Source organism: Camarhynchus parvulus, chromosome 1 (genome assembly GCF_901933205.1).
Source record: "Camarhynchus parvulus chromosome 1, STF_HiC, whole genome shotgun sequence".
Taxonomy (NCBI): domain Eukaryota; kingdom Metazoa; phylum Chordata; class Aves; order Passeriformes; family Thraupidae; genus Camarhynchus; species Camarhynchus parvulus.
In genome coordinates this window covers 70,517,176-70,531,709 of record NC_044571.1, presented here as the reverse complement: position 1 = coordinate 70,531,709, position 14,534 = coordinate 70,517,176, and the positions used below count along the sequence as shown (strand labels likewise).

At 46.1% G+C, this 14,534-nt stretch overlaps 1 protein-coding gene across 1 annotated transcript; it reads right to left on the bottom strand.

The window, feature by feature from the left end:
- Positions 1-245: 245 nt before the first annotated feature.
- On the bottom strand, positions 246-10,501 carry AMER2 (APC membrane recruitment protein 2). Its single transcript, XM_030956994.1, has 2 exons — positions 9,637-10,501; positions 246-9,462 (listed from the first exon to the last, which is right to left on the bottom strand). The coding sequence occupies exons 1-2, from the start codon at positions 10,442-10,444 to the stop codon at positions 8,570-8,572; spliced, it is 1,701 nt and encodes a 566-aa protein (XP_030812854.1). The 5' UTR covers positions 10,445-10,501; the 3' UTR covers positions 246-8,569.
- Between the last annotated feature and the right edge of the window lie 4,033 nt (positions 10,502-14,534).

The following is a 14,534-nucleotide window of genomic DNA, read 5'->3' as shown; positions in this document are numbered from 1 at the left end:
CCAGAAGACCAAAACTCTCATTTCTGAAAGTCCTCCTCTAAGTAACAAATTCAGTATGATGTTATTAGTAAAACTGCTAAAGGCATTTCTACATAAAAATGAAATTGCACAGATGCCCAAGTATTCTCTTTTATGCTATTTTGGTGACATAACTCCCCAATGTCCTGCTTTGAAAGCCTAGTATTTTCCAGGGCACTCGATAGATTGGCTCTAACTCGAACATCAAAAAGTAACCTTCACGTTCATCAATGAAAAGTGACAACTGATTTTATTGACTGTTTTCATTATAACACATGACAGTGGGAATATTTTTCACTGTTAAGATTTTTGAATGGAAGAAAAGTGCAGTTAGTCTGAGTTCCTTACATTCATTAGAAGCAAGACTATTGAAACCATCAACATTTACAATGACACATAAGCAAACACCAGAATCAGTGCCAATAAATACACAGAGTACCAAAATAAATATTTACAGAATTAAAAATATAACAAACACTGATTAGTATATCCTTGTGAACTGCCAGGGAAGAAAGACACCTATTGCTATCAGTTAGGTTGTAAATACATTAAGAATACAGTGATTCGAGGAGACACGTACCCATCAAAGTTTGTAGAGGTGGAAAGGAGCAGAGTGTGTCTAACAGTCTGTTATGAAAACAGCCCCCCGGAATGTTGTGAGCTTTCTTTAAGAAAAAGTTGGTGCACACAGGCCCACCAGATCATCACCAAACCTTTTAGATTAGAAGAGCGAGGAGTTCTGGCTTTACTCACTCATTATCTCAAATAGGTCGTAGCTACCTTACAGGAGGTGGCTGACACAAAAAATACAAGGAAATATTGTCATTAACTTTAATTATTGTAATCTGTCAGCAATATCACATCTTACAGAAGCAGGCTGAGTGACCTCTAACAGGACACACACATCCCCTTCAGCAGGCAGGAAACACCATAAGCATTGCTTTGTCTGATGCAGTCCCTGTTACCCTGTTTGCAGGCACGCCATGATGTTTAAGCAGAGTTGGGCTATCATGAAAGACTAAAGCCATGTTGTATTTTCCGGGTTTATTGTATTTTCCGGGTTTATTGTATTTTCCATCACCCACATTCATACTTCATCTCCCATTTCAACAGGACCTCAACACCAGGCTTCAACACCAGAGCAGGGAAAATTCAGATGGAGCCAAGTTATGGGATCCTTGCTCAATAAAAACACCCAGCATTTAGAGATCCACCAATATCAGATAGAATACTGGTGGAATGAGTCATTGTCTAGCTGTTAAAATTTCACCCATGGTAGAGGATTTATTTTAATTTCACAAAAAGCAACAGCTTAGGTCTTGCTCCTCCTTTAGAAAAGCGGGATAATGTTGCTTAGCGCTTGGTGCTGCTGCACAGTGAGTCTTACACTCACTCCCTCTCCACTTGTTCTTGGGCTGCAAGGGTGCAGCCAGAGCTCACCACTCTGCCTAGGGCTTGGGTCCTTGCATCTTCCTGGCAAAATGAGGGTGGAAGAGCAGTGAGATGCCATAGGCCAGTGCTGGGCTACAGGGGGTTTGTGGATGTTTCTGTGCTGAAACTGCCTTTAGAAAGTAAGACACTGGGCACTGCTCAGGTGTTGATGAGAGCAGTCACACAGTAGTCCACCTGCAGGAGCACTGGCTTCAGCACACCCGAGCTCACACTGGCTCTTCACCCAGTGTGACACATGAACCTGAGCATCAGTGCAAGAAAGAAAGGATACAGGGTTTTTTAGGCATATGTGCAACTCTTTTTCCACAAGGACAAGGGGTCCAGGCCTTGCTTTCAGCCCATCTCCAAGATGCCCTATCAGCCCTCCCACCCTAGCACCACCACCCTGCCTTTTCCTGCTGCTGTCCAGGGCTGACACCTCCACATGGCAACACCTTGCACCCCTCTGCTGGCACCACAGGGCGAGGTCACACAGCAAATTCTGCTGGTGCCTTGGGGTGCCTTGCTCCCCCAGTCCACAGGCTGCAGGTGAGTTGGGACACACCTTCCCCTCTGCTGCCATTAACCAAGAATTACATTTTAAGGTCAGCCTTAATTCAAAGCAAATATAACCAATTTTCTTTCACAAGCACATTATGTTCAAAGCTTCCAATGCATCTGCATAAAATGCCCATGGAAACAACCTGACACTGATTTAGCAACTGTTTTGATGCAACATCTTCCAAAATAATAAAAATCTATTACAGATCTTACCATTTAGTCCCCACATACCTTCTCCCTAATGACACGTTAAAATGTGGCTGTGCAATAATTAAAGGGAGGCTTCATTAGTTACCATATCAAAAACATGAACAATGACAAAACAAGTGGGGGGTTTAGAGCTCTGGAAAGAAGATGGTCCTGGTTTTGCCATCAAGAGTTAAATTAAGGAAGGCAGTGATTGTGTTAGCTGTAATTTAAACATGCTGAGCACTGGAGTTATGTGCAGGAGTGCAGCTTGTTAAGATGAAAAACAATGGAAAGACATGTTTTGCATTCAGATCAGTGAAAACACTACCACAGTAATATAAAAGACTGCACAAACACCTGAATAATGTTAATCTTAAAAAAAAAAAAAGGAAGACTTGTTTAAGAAACACTTTTTATTTCCTTAGGATTAAGAGATTAAGGACCTCTGCCAGTTCTTACTGGAGTCAGTGGAAGCTTTGCCACAGAACTCAATCCTGGCAGGAGATTGTTCTGTTGGCAAATGCCAGTTTCCTAACTTTGTGGCCATAGCAGGATTAGCTTTTATTGCAGAGCACTGCTTGGATGTGATGTCAAAGTAGGCAAAGCAATCTTCTTTTAGCCATTGCTACAAGAAGCCTTTCAGCCTGGCAGTTTAAATTCCTTGCCCTGTGAGGTGCTTAACCTTTTCCTCTCTGTACTACAACTTTGGCTCTATTTATTTAAGTATGTGCAGAAAGGAAAAAGGAAAGCAAAGATAAAATCTGGGCACAGTCTGCATAACAGCTCCTGGACTTTGCTTCAAGAGTGGCCTGCTTCCTTGCTACATTTCCTAAATTGTTCACAACAGGAAAGTGGAGGATTGTATTCCATGCTATGCAAAATATCACTTAACATCCTCACCCATATGTATGAGATCACACAGCAGACATCTCCATTTTAAATATCTTTGCCATTTATTCTGAGGGGGTTTAATTTTTTCAAGACCAAGAAGTAGAAGCAAAGACCTCCTGAAGAGGAGGCAGAGTGGCAGCAGCTCATCTTTTCTGGTGCTGGAAGGCTAGATCAAAAATCTGTTTCCCAAGCAACTGCAGTATGGCTGAGCTGGAATGAGAGACATACAGGAAAAAACCCCAAAACATCCTAGGCAATAGTATTCACTGTTCTGGGTGGAGAAGCCTTCTAAGGCAAGAAGAGTTTTAACAACCTGCTTTTGCAGGAATCAAGGCCCCCATGATGGGGCTCAAGTGGTTATAGCTATTATTCCTTTGCATATGACAAGTTCTTCCATTTCTCTCTACATGAAATGGACCTAGGAAACACCAAATCAGTGCTGAATGTTCCTACCCGAGATGCTCACAAGGAAGACAAGGTATGAACTAATGATGAGTAAAAAATTCCTGTGAGCTAAATTAAAAATAAATTGTCCCCTGAAAACGAACAGCAAGACAGACTGATACCTCCTGCTCACAGTAAACAGCACATGGTCTCAGGACAAGGGAATCCTATCATCCCATCCCATCCCTCATTGGCAGGGGGGGATGTTCAGCAGGAACCCATCCCAGGCCATTGAGGACAACTGGCAGGGTATTCTTAGCACTGAATCTCAGAAGAGTCATTTGTTGTGCAGTTCTGCTCGGACACGTGGGGTTATGTCACCATAATAAAAACATAAACAAAGGAGGGGGGGGAAGAAAATACAAAATGCAAACCAAAATCAAACCCTGCAGAAGCTGTCATGTGTGAACTCTGCCAAGACTCATTTCTGCATTGTCTCTGAGTTGGTGTCAATTTGTTTTTCAAGACAGAAGCCCCAGCCTTTCATACGAGTAACTACGAAAATACATTTTCAGGCCACCTTGCCTAGAATCCCCCGTTGTGGCTGTTGGATAACCATCTGTCTTGTAAGTGGCTATTGTTACTGTGATTTGTCCCTTCCATACCATTATCTTCCTGAAAAGCCTTTTCTGAAAGTAGTCCATTAGGGCAGGGAAAGAAAAACCTCAGTGCATGGCCACGCAGCAGAATCAATTGCTCCCTTTGATCTGCAAGCTCAGTCAGTACTACAAATTTAGGAAACAACACGGTTTTGCTTTGCTTAGCAAAGCCTGTCAATTTGGCTCATCTGCACTCATAGCATCTTACTGAAAATACCATCTGTATCAGATGTTTTAAGACTTTGGTGCAATACTCACTTAGATAAATAATTTTGTAAGATTCATTAAAAAATAATCAGTGAATTAATTTTCATAGAGTACATCTATGCACGTAATTTTTAAAATTCAATCCTCTACTACCGTGAATGGTGGTGAGGATATTCACAGTGGATGAAGAAAATGCTGGTTACTGATGGAATAAGACTGAACATAGTTTTTTCTTATTCTAGTCATGGAGTTTCCTCTGAAATCTACTACGAATGTTTGAGTCCTATTACCGGCAAGTGCAAAATGCATATGCACTACATGGAAAATAAAACCTTTTATGTCTGTTGCAGGCCACACATTTAGTACTGGAAACTTAGCTTTTATCATGACAAAACAAGTCCACAAAAACATAATTTCATGCTGCTGAAAGAAAATCTGTTGTGCTGATACAAAGAACAGGAGTGTATACCACTGAAATCACTGTAGATAGCTATAAAACACTATGCAATATATAGAAAAACTCTAAGAATATAAAAAATTTACCAGTAGGGACCTGAAAGTGCAAAGAGTACACATAACTAAATACCAAGTCCTGATCTATAAAATCCTTTATGAACGACATACAGCTGATAATTACAAAGCATCATTCAGACCACCAAATAACAAATGAAACAAATAAAGAAAAATATACTTTAAGGAAATCAAAACAATGACACCATTGGGAATGTTATCTTTGGGACTCAGAACACCATTTCTACCTCAATACCTACCAACGCCAAGGAAAATATATGCTTGAACAGGGTAACACAAATAATGCCACAAAATGCCTCAGGACTGTTACCTCTTTATGTCTCAGCCTTTAAATCCAGCAAGCCATTAACTGTTTGTTCTTAGGCATCTCACAGTATTTTACAGGGATCTTTTAGGAATTATATATAGGTCTAAAGAAAGCCTTTGAACCTCTTTTCAATGATTGTTTTAGGCATTGTGTGGAGTTATACAAATATATTTGTATGAAAATTGAAAGCCCTGGTAAATATTAGATCTTCTATTACCTTTCGAAATAAAAAAACATAGATGGCTTAAAGACAAAAGCGAATTTTAAAAGTACAAAGGTAATTTGAACATGAAATTGTGTCTTTACTCTCACACAACCATTACCCTGAATCAACGTCAGCATGTCGCAATGATTCAAAACACTGACGCCCTACTACCAGCTACTTTCCCATTTTCCTTTTAAGGATATGATTGTCCTTAAAATATGTACATAGCAAGCAGCCAAACTGCAGAGAGATTTGCAAAATGTGCTTAGAGTGGGTATGTGACAGAAAGCTTGAGGGAGTGGCTATGGAGCATCTTGGCCTGGGCAGCTGCTTTCCCATCCACGCTCCACACCAGCCCAGGGCTCCTCATTCCTGGGGTTAGCACCCAGGAGGAGGCTGCCCCATGCAGAGGATGGAGGAAAAAACATGGCAGAAAACAAAGGAGGAAAGAGAAGAATGAAGGGAAGCCAAAGCATTTTAATGATGATTCATGTTAGTGGTTACGTGAGAGGGAGTTAGTCTAGTGTTACACTATTGGTTTCTCAATACAGACATGCCACAATGCAAACAAAACACACATGATGAATAATTTGACACACACAAATCCCGTAGAGATGGCAGCTGGTATCTCCTAATGGGTTTAAAGATGCACCACTCCTACTACCTGTACTCAGTGCTTCCATTTTTTTTGGTGCTACCACCACATCCTCCCTCCCTCTCAACTTCCAGTACCCTATAGAATCTCTCAGCACGATTTTTCCTTAGAACAAAATGGGGAATTAATTAGGATTTTTCTGCAGAGTTGTCATGCAAGGAAAGATGCATCCTTCACAGTCAAACAAAACCAAAAGAATGGGAAAAGGAATGTCATGTTTAGGCTGAGGAGCAGGATAATATTCCATGTTCTGTACATACATCCTTTAGAGAGTGTTTCAGCTTTGACTATCTAAAATGCACGTGTGGAGTCAGACCAAATGCAAATCCCTTTCTCAGGCAAAGGAAGCCATGGTCAGCGTGTTTGGAGGCAGATGTGGAGCACAGCCCCCAGGCTGTGAGTGTGAGTGTGAGTGTGCACAGGGACCCTGCCAGGGGCTGTGCCCTCGCTGCACATGCATATGTACAACACGTCTGTGGGAGTGGGCACACAGGGAACCACACACCTACACGTCAGGAAGAAAACATAAAATAATCCTCTTTGAAGTGTATTAAGGTTCTTAAACCATGAAAATAGGGGCTAGTCAGAGAAGCTAACACTTTCACTGGGATGCTGCAACTCGGTATTAAATTCTGCAGCAATTTCAAAACTGGATGCCAATTTCACCTTCATGACTCTAAGGTCATTTCCCCAGTGAACCACGAATCATGCATATACATATATACAATTCTTATTATGGTATTTCCTGGCTTTTTATGGTTTGCCTACAACCTTAATATCCTTCAAATGTATATTCTGTATATTTATTTCCCTCTTTTTTTTCCTTTTGATTTAAGAGACAATAAAACCAACTGCTATGTAAGATCAGACCCATTAGTTTCAATGATGTGAATTTAGGATTCTCTGCATAATATAGAAATGTATATTTTTTAAATGTATATTATTTTTTAGATACGCTGGAGCATATATTTTATATTAACTGTGGTCTGATGATTAAATACTTATATCAAAATATTTTGTAAATACATAACATTTACCTTTAGACTTCAGTGATTTTTAGAGCTTTTTCAGTGTATCATAAAAATATGTCCTCAGGCACATTAAAACCCTATTATATTTCTTTGAAATGTTGCCAATGCCCACGTACAGTAGCCACTACTCAAAAATGCCATGGCCATTAATACATTTTTCCTAAGATCCAAGCTCATCAGGCCATTTAATGTACCACTAGCTTACCATATTTTTTCTCTCTTAACATAAAATTATTCTGACATTATTGAGAATGAAAATAAAAAGCAATGAGAACCCAAACTTTTTTTTTAAATAGTCAAAAACTAATTTTATATATTTTAAAAAATAATACTTAAAAAACAAGTTTCTTTGCTGGGTTCCTTCTCGGTAAGGTTCAAGCCCAGAGCAACTTTTGTCTAAACCCCTGAAAATAGAGGTTTGCAGTGGCAGTGCTGTCAGAACATCTGCTCTGAGCCATGGAATGTGCCACTGGAATAAAATCAGCACTTCAGACTTACTTATCTGGGGATGCATGAGCCCATACAAACCAGAGTTTTTCTCTAATTTAAGGTACTTACACAAAGTTCTATCCTTTTAGAACTGTAAAATTATCTACCTATAAAAACTAACTCTTGCTTAAACTCTAGATAATAAGGACAGGTGATTTTTTTTAATAAAAAATCTGCTAAAACACGTATATATTTACACATAGCGAGCAAGTTATTGTATAAATGTGGACAGTGTGTATATATTGGCATTTAGTAAAATGCTTCCCTGAACCTGATTGTATGCATTATTGGACAAGTATTGATGTAAACATCTGAACCTACGTCAGGTGTCTCTGTTACCCATTTACATTAGACCAGATCAAAACCAACCAGACAGACAGACAAATGAAAATATGTTTTCCTGTTAGACGAGTCCACCTTACTCCTTAGTTTTATCTCCTGCACACAAGTCAATCAAGTCTGCTGCTGAGCAGTGTTCTCGTTCCTATAGCAGGCAAAATACCTGTTAGGTGGGTTGTTTTCTGCTTGGCATTTTTTCCAACATCTTGTGGAGCAAACATCATTTCCAGAGCCAGCCAGGCACCCAGCCTCTACTCCTCCCCGAGAAACGATTAAAAGATAAATGTATAGGAGGAGAACCTCTCATGTTGCTCCTTTCGTAGCTCTGTTCCCTTGAAGGACTCAAGACACTGCTTTGCACGAGGAAGGATGGTCATAATCCAAGTCCTGCTTCCAGAAAGGCATGTAAAAATGAACCTTCCCAAGAGTTTAGTGTTGCAGAAAAAAGATACAAATGTAAAAAAAGTGCTCAAAAAGACGTTGACTTTTTGTATTCAGCCATACAGTCTAGTAAGAAGAGACTCAGAAGTGCAGGCCCACAGAGTACTGTGAAGGAAGCCTTTTAGGTGACTTTCTTCATGTGATGCAAAACTAATTCATTATCTGCGGTCTCCTAAGCAGACTTTCCCACATGGACTTCGTTCTCTGCCTTTGCCTCCACTTCTTACCCAACTACTTTTTGGCACTGTCCTGGTATGTGGCAGTTTTCACTGTTGTCCCCGTTACTGACCCAGCTGCGCCCCTGTTACTGACTCGGCGTACCAGGACTTTGGAGACGGGGATTTTTGTTCTGTGCATCTCACTTTTGGCCAGGTGATGGTGTGCGACGTGATGGCTGTTACTGGCATCTGCTCCATGGCTGGCAGGATGTGATGACGAAAGGTGTTTAATGCTGATGGGTATCTTGGAGTCCTTGGCGGCGCTGGAGGGTGTTTTCAGCGAGCTCACGGTCGTTATTGGAGACACGGGCTTGGAGCGTGGCACACTGGGGACTTCCTCGTGTGTGGGCCCCGCTGGTGGGTTCTCATCCGGCTCAGCATAAAGGTCATAGAGAGCATCCCCACTGTAGCTGTCCCTGGGAAGGGTTTCCTTCTGGATGCTTGTGGAGCTATCTTCCTCGGGACCAGGGGTGGTGGAATCCCAGTAGCCCTCATCGCTGTTTGGGACACCCTCGTGCTGCTCCTTTTCCCTGCTCTTCTGCTCCTCTTTGTGGTTCAGGTGAATGGCAATCTGGTGGAGGCCACCACGTTTCACCACCACCCTGTTCTGGGCCCCCTCGGTACCTCGGCTTTCCTTCAACCCCTCAGGCTTCTTTGTCCCTCCTCCGCTTCCTCCTCCTTGCGTCTTAGTCTCGTCCGTCTGTGACAGCATATCCCAGAACTCCTGCAGGCAGGTGTCATCCACCTGGTCGGGGCTGGCCATCTCCTCCCCTCCTCCCTGGTAGGCCACCATGGTGGGGTGCTTCTTGGTGGCCCCCAGCTTGCTGGGCCCGGGGGTGCTCTTCTCGCAGACGCCACTCCCGCCGCCCACATCCTCCTCATGGTCCGCAATAATATCTCCGCAGCCTGTAAGAGAGTCAAAGCTTTTCAGTGAAGTCACGTCAGCAAACATCAAACAAATACGATCAATCGATTGCTCTGAGGGTGGATCAACAGAGGAAGGGTCAGGGGCGGCTGCCGTCTCTTGACCGCTATCACAGTGAGGTTCAACAGGGGGGATAGTCGTTATTGGAATGTCACCTGTTATCGCCGCATCCTTCGCAGTCCCAACCTCTCCGGCGGCCGGCTCCGGTCGCTCGCGGCTGAGCTCCTCGGGTGGCCGCACGGCGGCGGCGGGCGGCTCCTCCCGGGCCGGGGGGCTGCTGGCCCGCGGCTCCGCGCCGCCCGCCTGGGGCTCCTCGGCCGCGGCGGGCGCCTCGCCGCTGCGCTTCTCCCGCGGCGGCTCCGGCCCGGCGTCTCCCGCGCCGCTCGGGCTCTCAGACAAAGGTTTCGGCGTCTCCTCCTTGATGCACTCCAGGCTGGCGGTCAGGGAGCCCGGCATGATAAGGCCGGACGGGATGTCCGAGGTTTCCCCCCTCTCCTCCTTGCCGATTTTGTCCTTTTTGTGCCACCTCATGCTGCTGAAGATCCCCCTCAGCCCCTTCTTTTGTCTGCCGCCGGCCCGCGGCTCCGCGCCCTCCGCCTGCCTGCCGTTCTTCCTCAGCAGCGAGAAGAAGCTGTGCGACTTGGCCACCGCGCTGCCGGCGGGGCCGCCGGGGCTGCCGGCCGGCCGCTCCTGCGCCTCGCGGCTCGGCGCCTCGCCGCCGCCCGGTTCTTCCTTCTTGCTGCTCTCCAGCACGGCGTCGGCCAAGCCGTCGTGCGTCCGGCTCCGCACCATCCCCGGCTTGCCGGCGCCCTTACCCTCCCCTCCTCTGCTCCGCACCCCGAAGATGCTCGGCATGGTTCCCCCGGACTTCCTCCTCCTGAAAAGCTTGAAAGCGGTTTTGTTAATCCTCCCCGACGGCTGCTCGGCGGCCGGGGGCTCGACACAGTCGCAGTGCGAGTCCATTTCTGCCTCTGCCGCTGCAGCCGCGGCCGCCGCGGCTTCCCCTCCGCCGCGGAGCGCCGTGCGATCCCTCAGTGACAGCCCCGCCGCCGCCGCCCGCCCGTCTCCATGGCAACCCGGCGGAGGGAGGGAGGCAGGGAAGGAGGGAGGGAAGGAGGGGGATAAGCCGCTTTCCCCCGCCGCCGCGGCCCCGCCGCCCGTTCCGAGCCGCCCCGCGCCGCCGCAGCGCCGCCCGCCCCGCCGCCCTTACATAACGCGGCCCCTGCCCGCCGCCCGCCGCCGCTCCCACGCACGGCCGGGCTCTCGGGTGCCCCGCGAGGGTGCCGCGCCTGGGAGGGCAGAGCTCGCCTTTTATCTGTGACGGCGTTTTGCATCGCCGCCGTGTCCCGGCGGCACGGTCGCAGCGCGCTCCGGGCCGCGGGCGTTGCGTGGCTGAAGCCGTGGGCAGGGGGATGCAGCGAAGCGCTCGCAGCGCCGACAGAAAGCGGGGGCCGGGGTCGCCGGGGAGTGGTGGCGGTCTGCAGGTGCCCGTGCACCACATGGCAGGGACAGACGGGTGGGAAAATGGGACACACAGACCGATCCCGGTACGTAAATACCGCGGGGGCAGAGGAAAAGGATGCTAAGTTCTCCCCACTCCCCTTGCTTTCCCATCTCCCACCTCACAAGGACGACTCCCACCGTCCCCGTGTCCCTCTTTCGCCGCAGTGCCCAAGGCCACACGTGCCCACTGCTGACGACCAGAGGGGAGCAGTGGCACAAGCTGGGGCACAGCCCAGCCTTCTCCCCAGTCGCCTCCCCTGCCATGGAGGGGGAGCACGGTGGCAGCTCCCACGCAGACCTTCTCCCGGCCCCTGTAGCCACTGTGCACAGTCATGGCACCCAAATCATGTCCATGTTGAATTGCCACCACGGTTGTTGGCCAGCCGTCCAGTCACATCAGGGTGTCTGGTGTCACCCTGAAACTCCTACCTGGCTGCAAATCTGTCCCAGGTGAGAATAGAACAGAACAGAGCTGAGCAGAGCAGTTGGGAGGAACGTACACAACAGTCATCCAGCCCAACTGCCCAACCTAAAGGCCCAAAGCACCTATTGTACAAATGCCTCTTAAACACTGACAGACTTGGGGCATCGACCACCTCTTTAGGAAGCCTGTCTGAGTGTTCACCACCCTCTCAGTAAAGAAATGCATCCTAATGTCCAGTCTGAACTTCCTCTGGTGCAGCTTGGAATCATTCCCATGCATCCTGTCACTGGATACCACAGAAAAGAGCTCAACACCTCCCTCTCCACTTCGCCTTCTCAGGATGCTGTGGAGAACAGAGAGGTCACCTCTCTGTGTCATTTTCTCTAATTTAGACAGCTCTGACCAAAATAACCAGCCCTGGGCTCCAGAGTCTCTGAACTCTCAGCTCGGTTATTTCAGCTCAGAGCAGCCCTGCTCTCACCCAGAGCTGTAATGGTGCCTGTGCCCTGGCAGCCCAGCTGTGCCATACAACACTAGTCTGGGCTTCTCAAAACAGAAACACTTGTCTGGGTTTAAGCTCTAAATGCAAGTGAGAACCACTGAAGAGAAGTCGTGTGTGGGCCCACTGGCATGGAGCTCCCTTTGAAGTTAGTAAAAGGCTTTGCCATTGACTTCACTGGCTGGAAGAATTAGTTGTAGGTTTGGGTGTTTTTTTAACATCATCAGACATTCATTGCACTCTCCCATGAGAGCAGGTTGAATTATCTGTTGTGAATAATTTATCCAGTGAATTCAGTCCTGTTCATGTATAAAAGTGCCATTTGCATTCAGAATTAGAAGTGTTCAATAAGAGCAATATGAGAGAGCACATCATTCAACTTACAGGTCTCTTCTGCCTTCTGCCAGAGCCAGTGGAAAGGACAGATGAGGCAGAAGCCAAGATATTGGCTGCAGGAGGAGCAGTGAGCTACATTTTACAGAGTACAGCCTGTAAATGTGCCCAGCACCCAGAAGCCACAGAGACAGGAGACAGATCAGAACCTTGACCCCGAGGTGTGAATTCCTCACCTTGACTGTGCCTCCATCAGTGGTACCACGTCATGAGTTTCCCCATTACTTGGTCATATTTCTGCTCTTTACACAATTGAGAGAAACTTGATAAAAGAGAAAGAATACCAAATGATCTTGAGAAAATTCAAATACAAATAGCCGGGCATACTTTCAAAATTGGAAAGAATAAACCCTGATCATGTATCTTGGGAAAAAAATGGATAAAAATGCTAACAAGTAAGGCTTGGCCACCCAACTGAAATTCTCTGTTTTTGCACTTTCATTTCACCAATCCTTTGTATTTCACCAGTTCTTCTGGGTTCTTCTTACAATCATTGGGTCCAATGGAAGGAGACACAGAGATACAAAAGGCAGAAGAGAGGTGACTTAATGCTTCACAGCTGTATAGAACAGACAGCTTATTGTGCCTTCTTTCTTTTTGTGTCAATATGTGTGGCTATGACAGAAGGAGTGGACTTTCAGCTTGTTTTTCAGCCAGCTTAAAATCCAACTGTTAGTGGAGGAAAGTGATTTGAAGTCAGCCTGAAATTACTACTTGGGAAATGTTTTGACAAATTGAATTTTTTTTCTATACATTTGGTTTCAATACTTTTTGCACTTTAAAAAACATTTAAGAATCTTGAGGTACCTCTGGAAATGGATAGTCATTCCAAAAAGGAAATGGTAAAGCACTGAATTTTGGAAGTGACTAATGAAATATTCCCTTTTTTTTTCTTTTATCCTTTTGTTTTGACCTGAAGACATCTACAGATTCATCATGAACTTATGACATGCTTTTCAGTCCCCTGAATTATGGCAGGGATTTCTTTATGTCTTCCCTTAATCTCTGTAGGTCTGAAATGGAAGTCTGCTTCTGACAGTGAAAAATGTCATAACTCTGCCTGCTTAGCAAGGGGGAAGAACGAATGACAGACACCTTGCAAAGTGAAAACAAATGAGGTGCTCTAATTTAAAAGCACAGAGAGACTCGGAGCCAGCAGGGAGCTCCTGATGACATGCAGACAAGGGGCAGCTGAGCTGCTGTTGATGGGAGAGCTATTCCTACTGCATTCCCCCCGACCTGTTTTAGCCTGAGGGGCATCTGATGTGGTGGAAGAGCTTCCATGCTGAGCTGCATGGCGCAGCCACACCAGCAGGTTTTATTCTAGCTGAAGGGGATATCAAAAATGGTCTGTTCTCCAAGGTGGAATTTTTTTTAATGTTTAGATTGAGTATGAATGAAGAAAACCAGACAAGAAACACGATATTAAAAAATATTCAAAAAAGGGTAATACAAAAAATGTAGCATTTACAGATATAAATTTTTTAATAGCAATTAAGGACTTTTTTGTGAAGGCTTGTTTCCTGGACATATCCTACAGCTCTTTTGAGCTGCCTATGAAAGGTCACTGTCACAGAGTGCTGGTCCAGCTCTCATCCTTGGCTCCAGCACTGCCCTGTGCTGTGATCCTCAGGAAGCCAGGGCTTTGCTCCTTTCCGACCACGGTCCCTTCGCCAGTGACCCACGGGTGCCACCGTCCTGTGCCAGCCCCGATGCCTGCGGAGCCGCAGGGGCACCCCTGGAGCTGTGGAACAGCAGGATCAGCGGGAATTACAAACCAGCTGCAGAGCCTCACCCTGCCTTCTCCCCAGGCATTACACCAGGCTGGGGCTCTCGGCTGCCCCAGAGACTGCAGGCTGTGGCACACAATGAATACTGAATAACATCCTAGGCTTCCTCAGGTGTGAATTAGTGATGGGGGTGACAGGTAGCAAACCATCTTGTACCTCGCTTTGACAGAAGCCCCAGTTTTTACTATTTCAAGGCTGTCTAACGTGCTGAATGGGAGCACTGGGCACAGGGTGACAGGACAGAGGTGTTTGAACATCTCTGCAGGAGTTTTTCACTTCACATTCCTGTGAAGCTTTAGTGACTCCAGTGACTTCAGAGTCCAGAGCAGCCCTCCCAGCATAAGCAGGATATGCTCAGTTTTAAGCCAGAAAGCTAACACAAAACTGCTCATTTTTTTTCCTGAAGTTCTTTACCTTTTTCTTTCTTTTTTCTTGTTTTCTTTT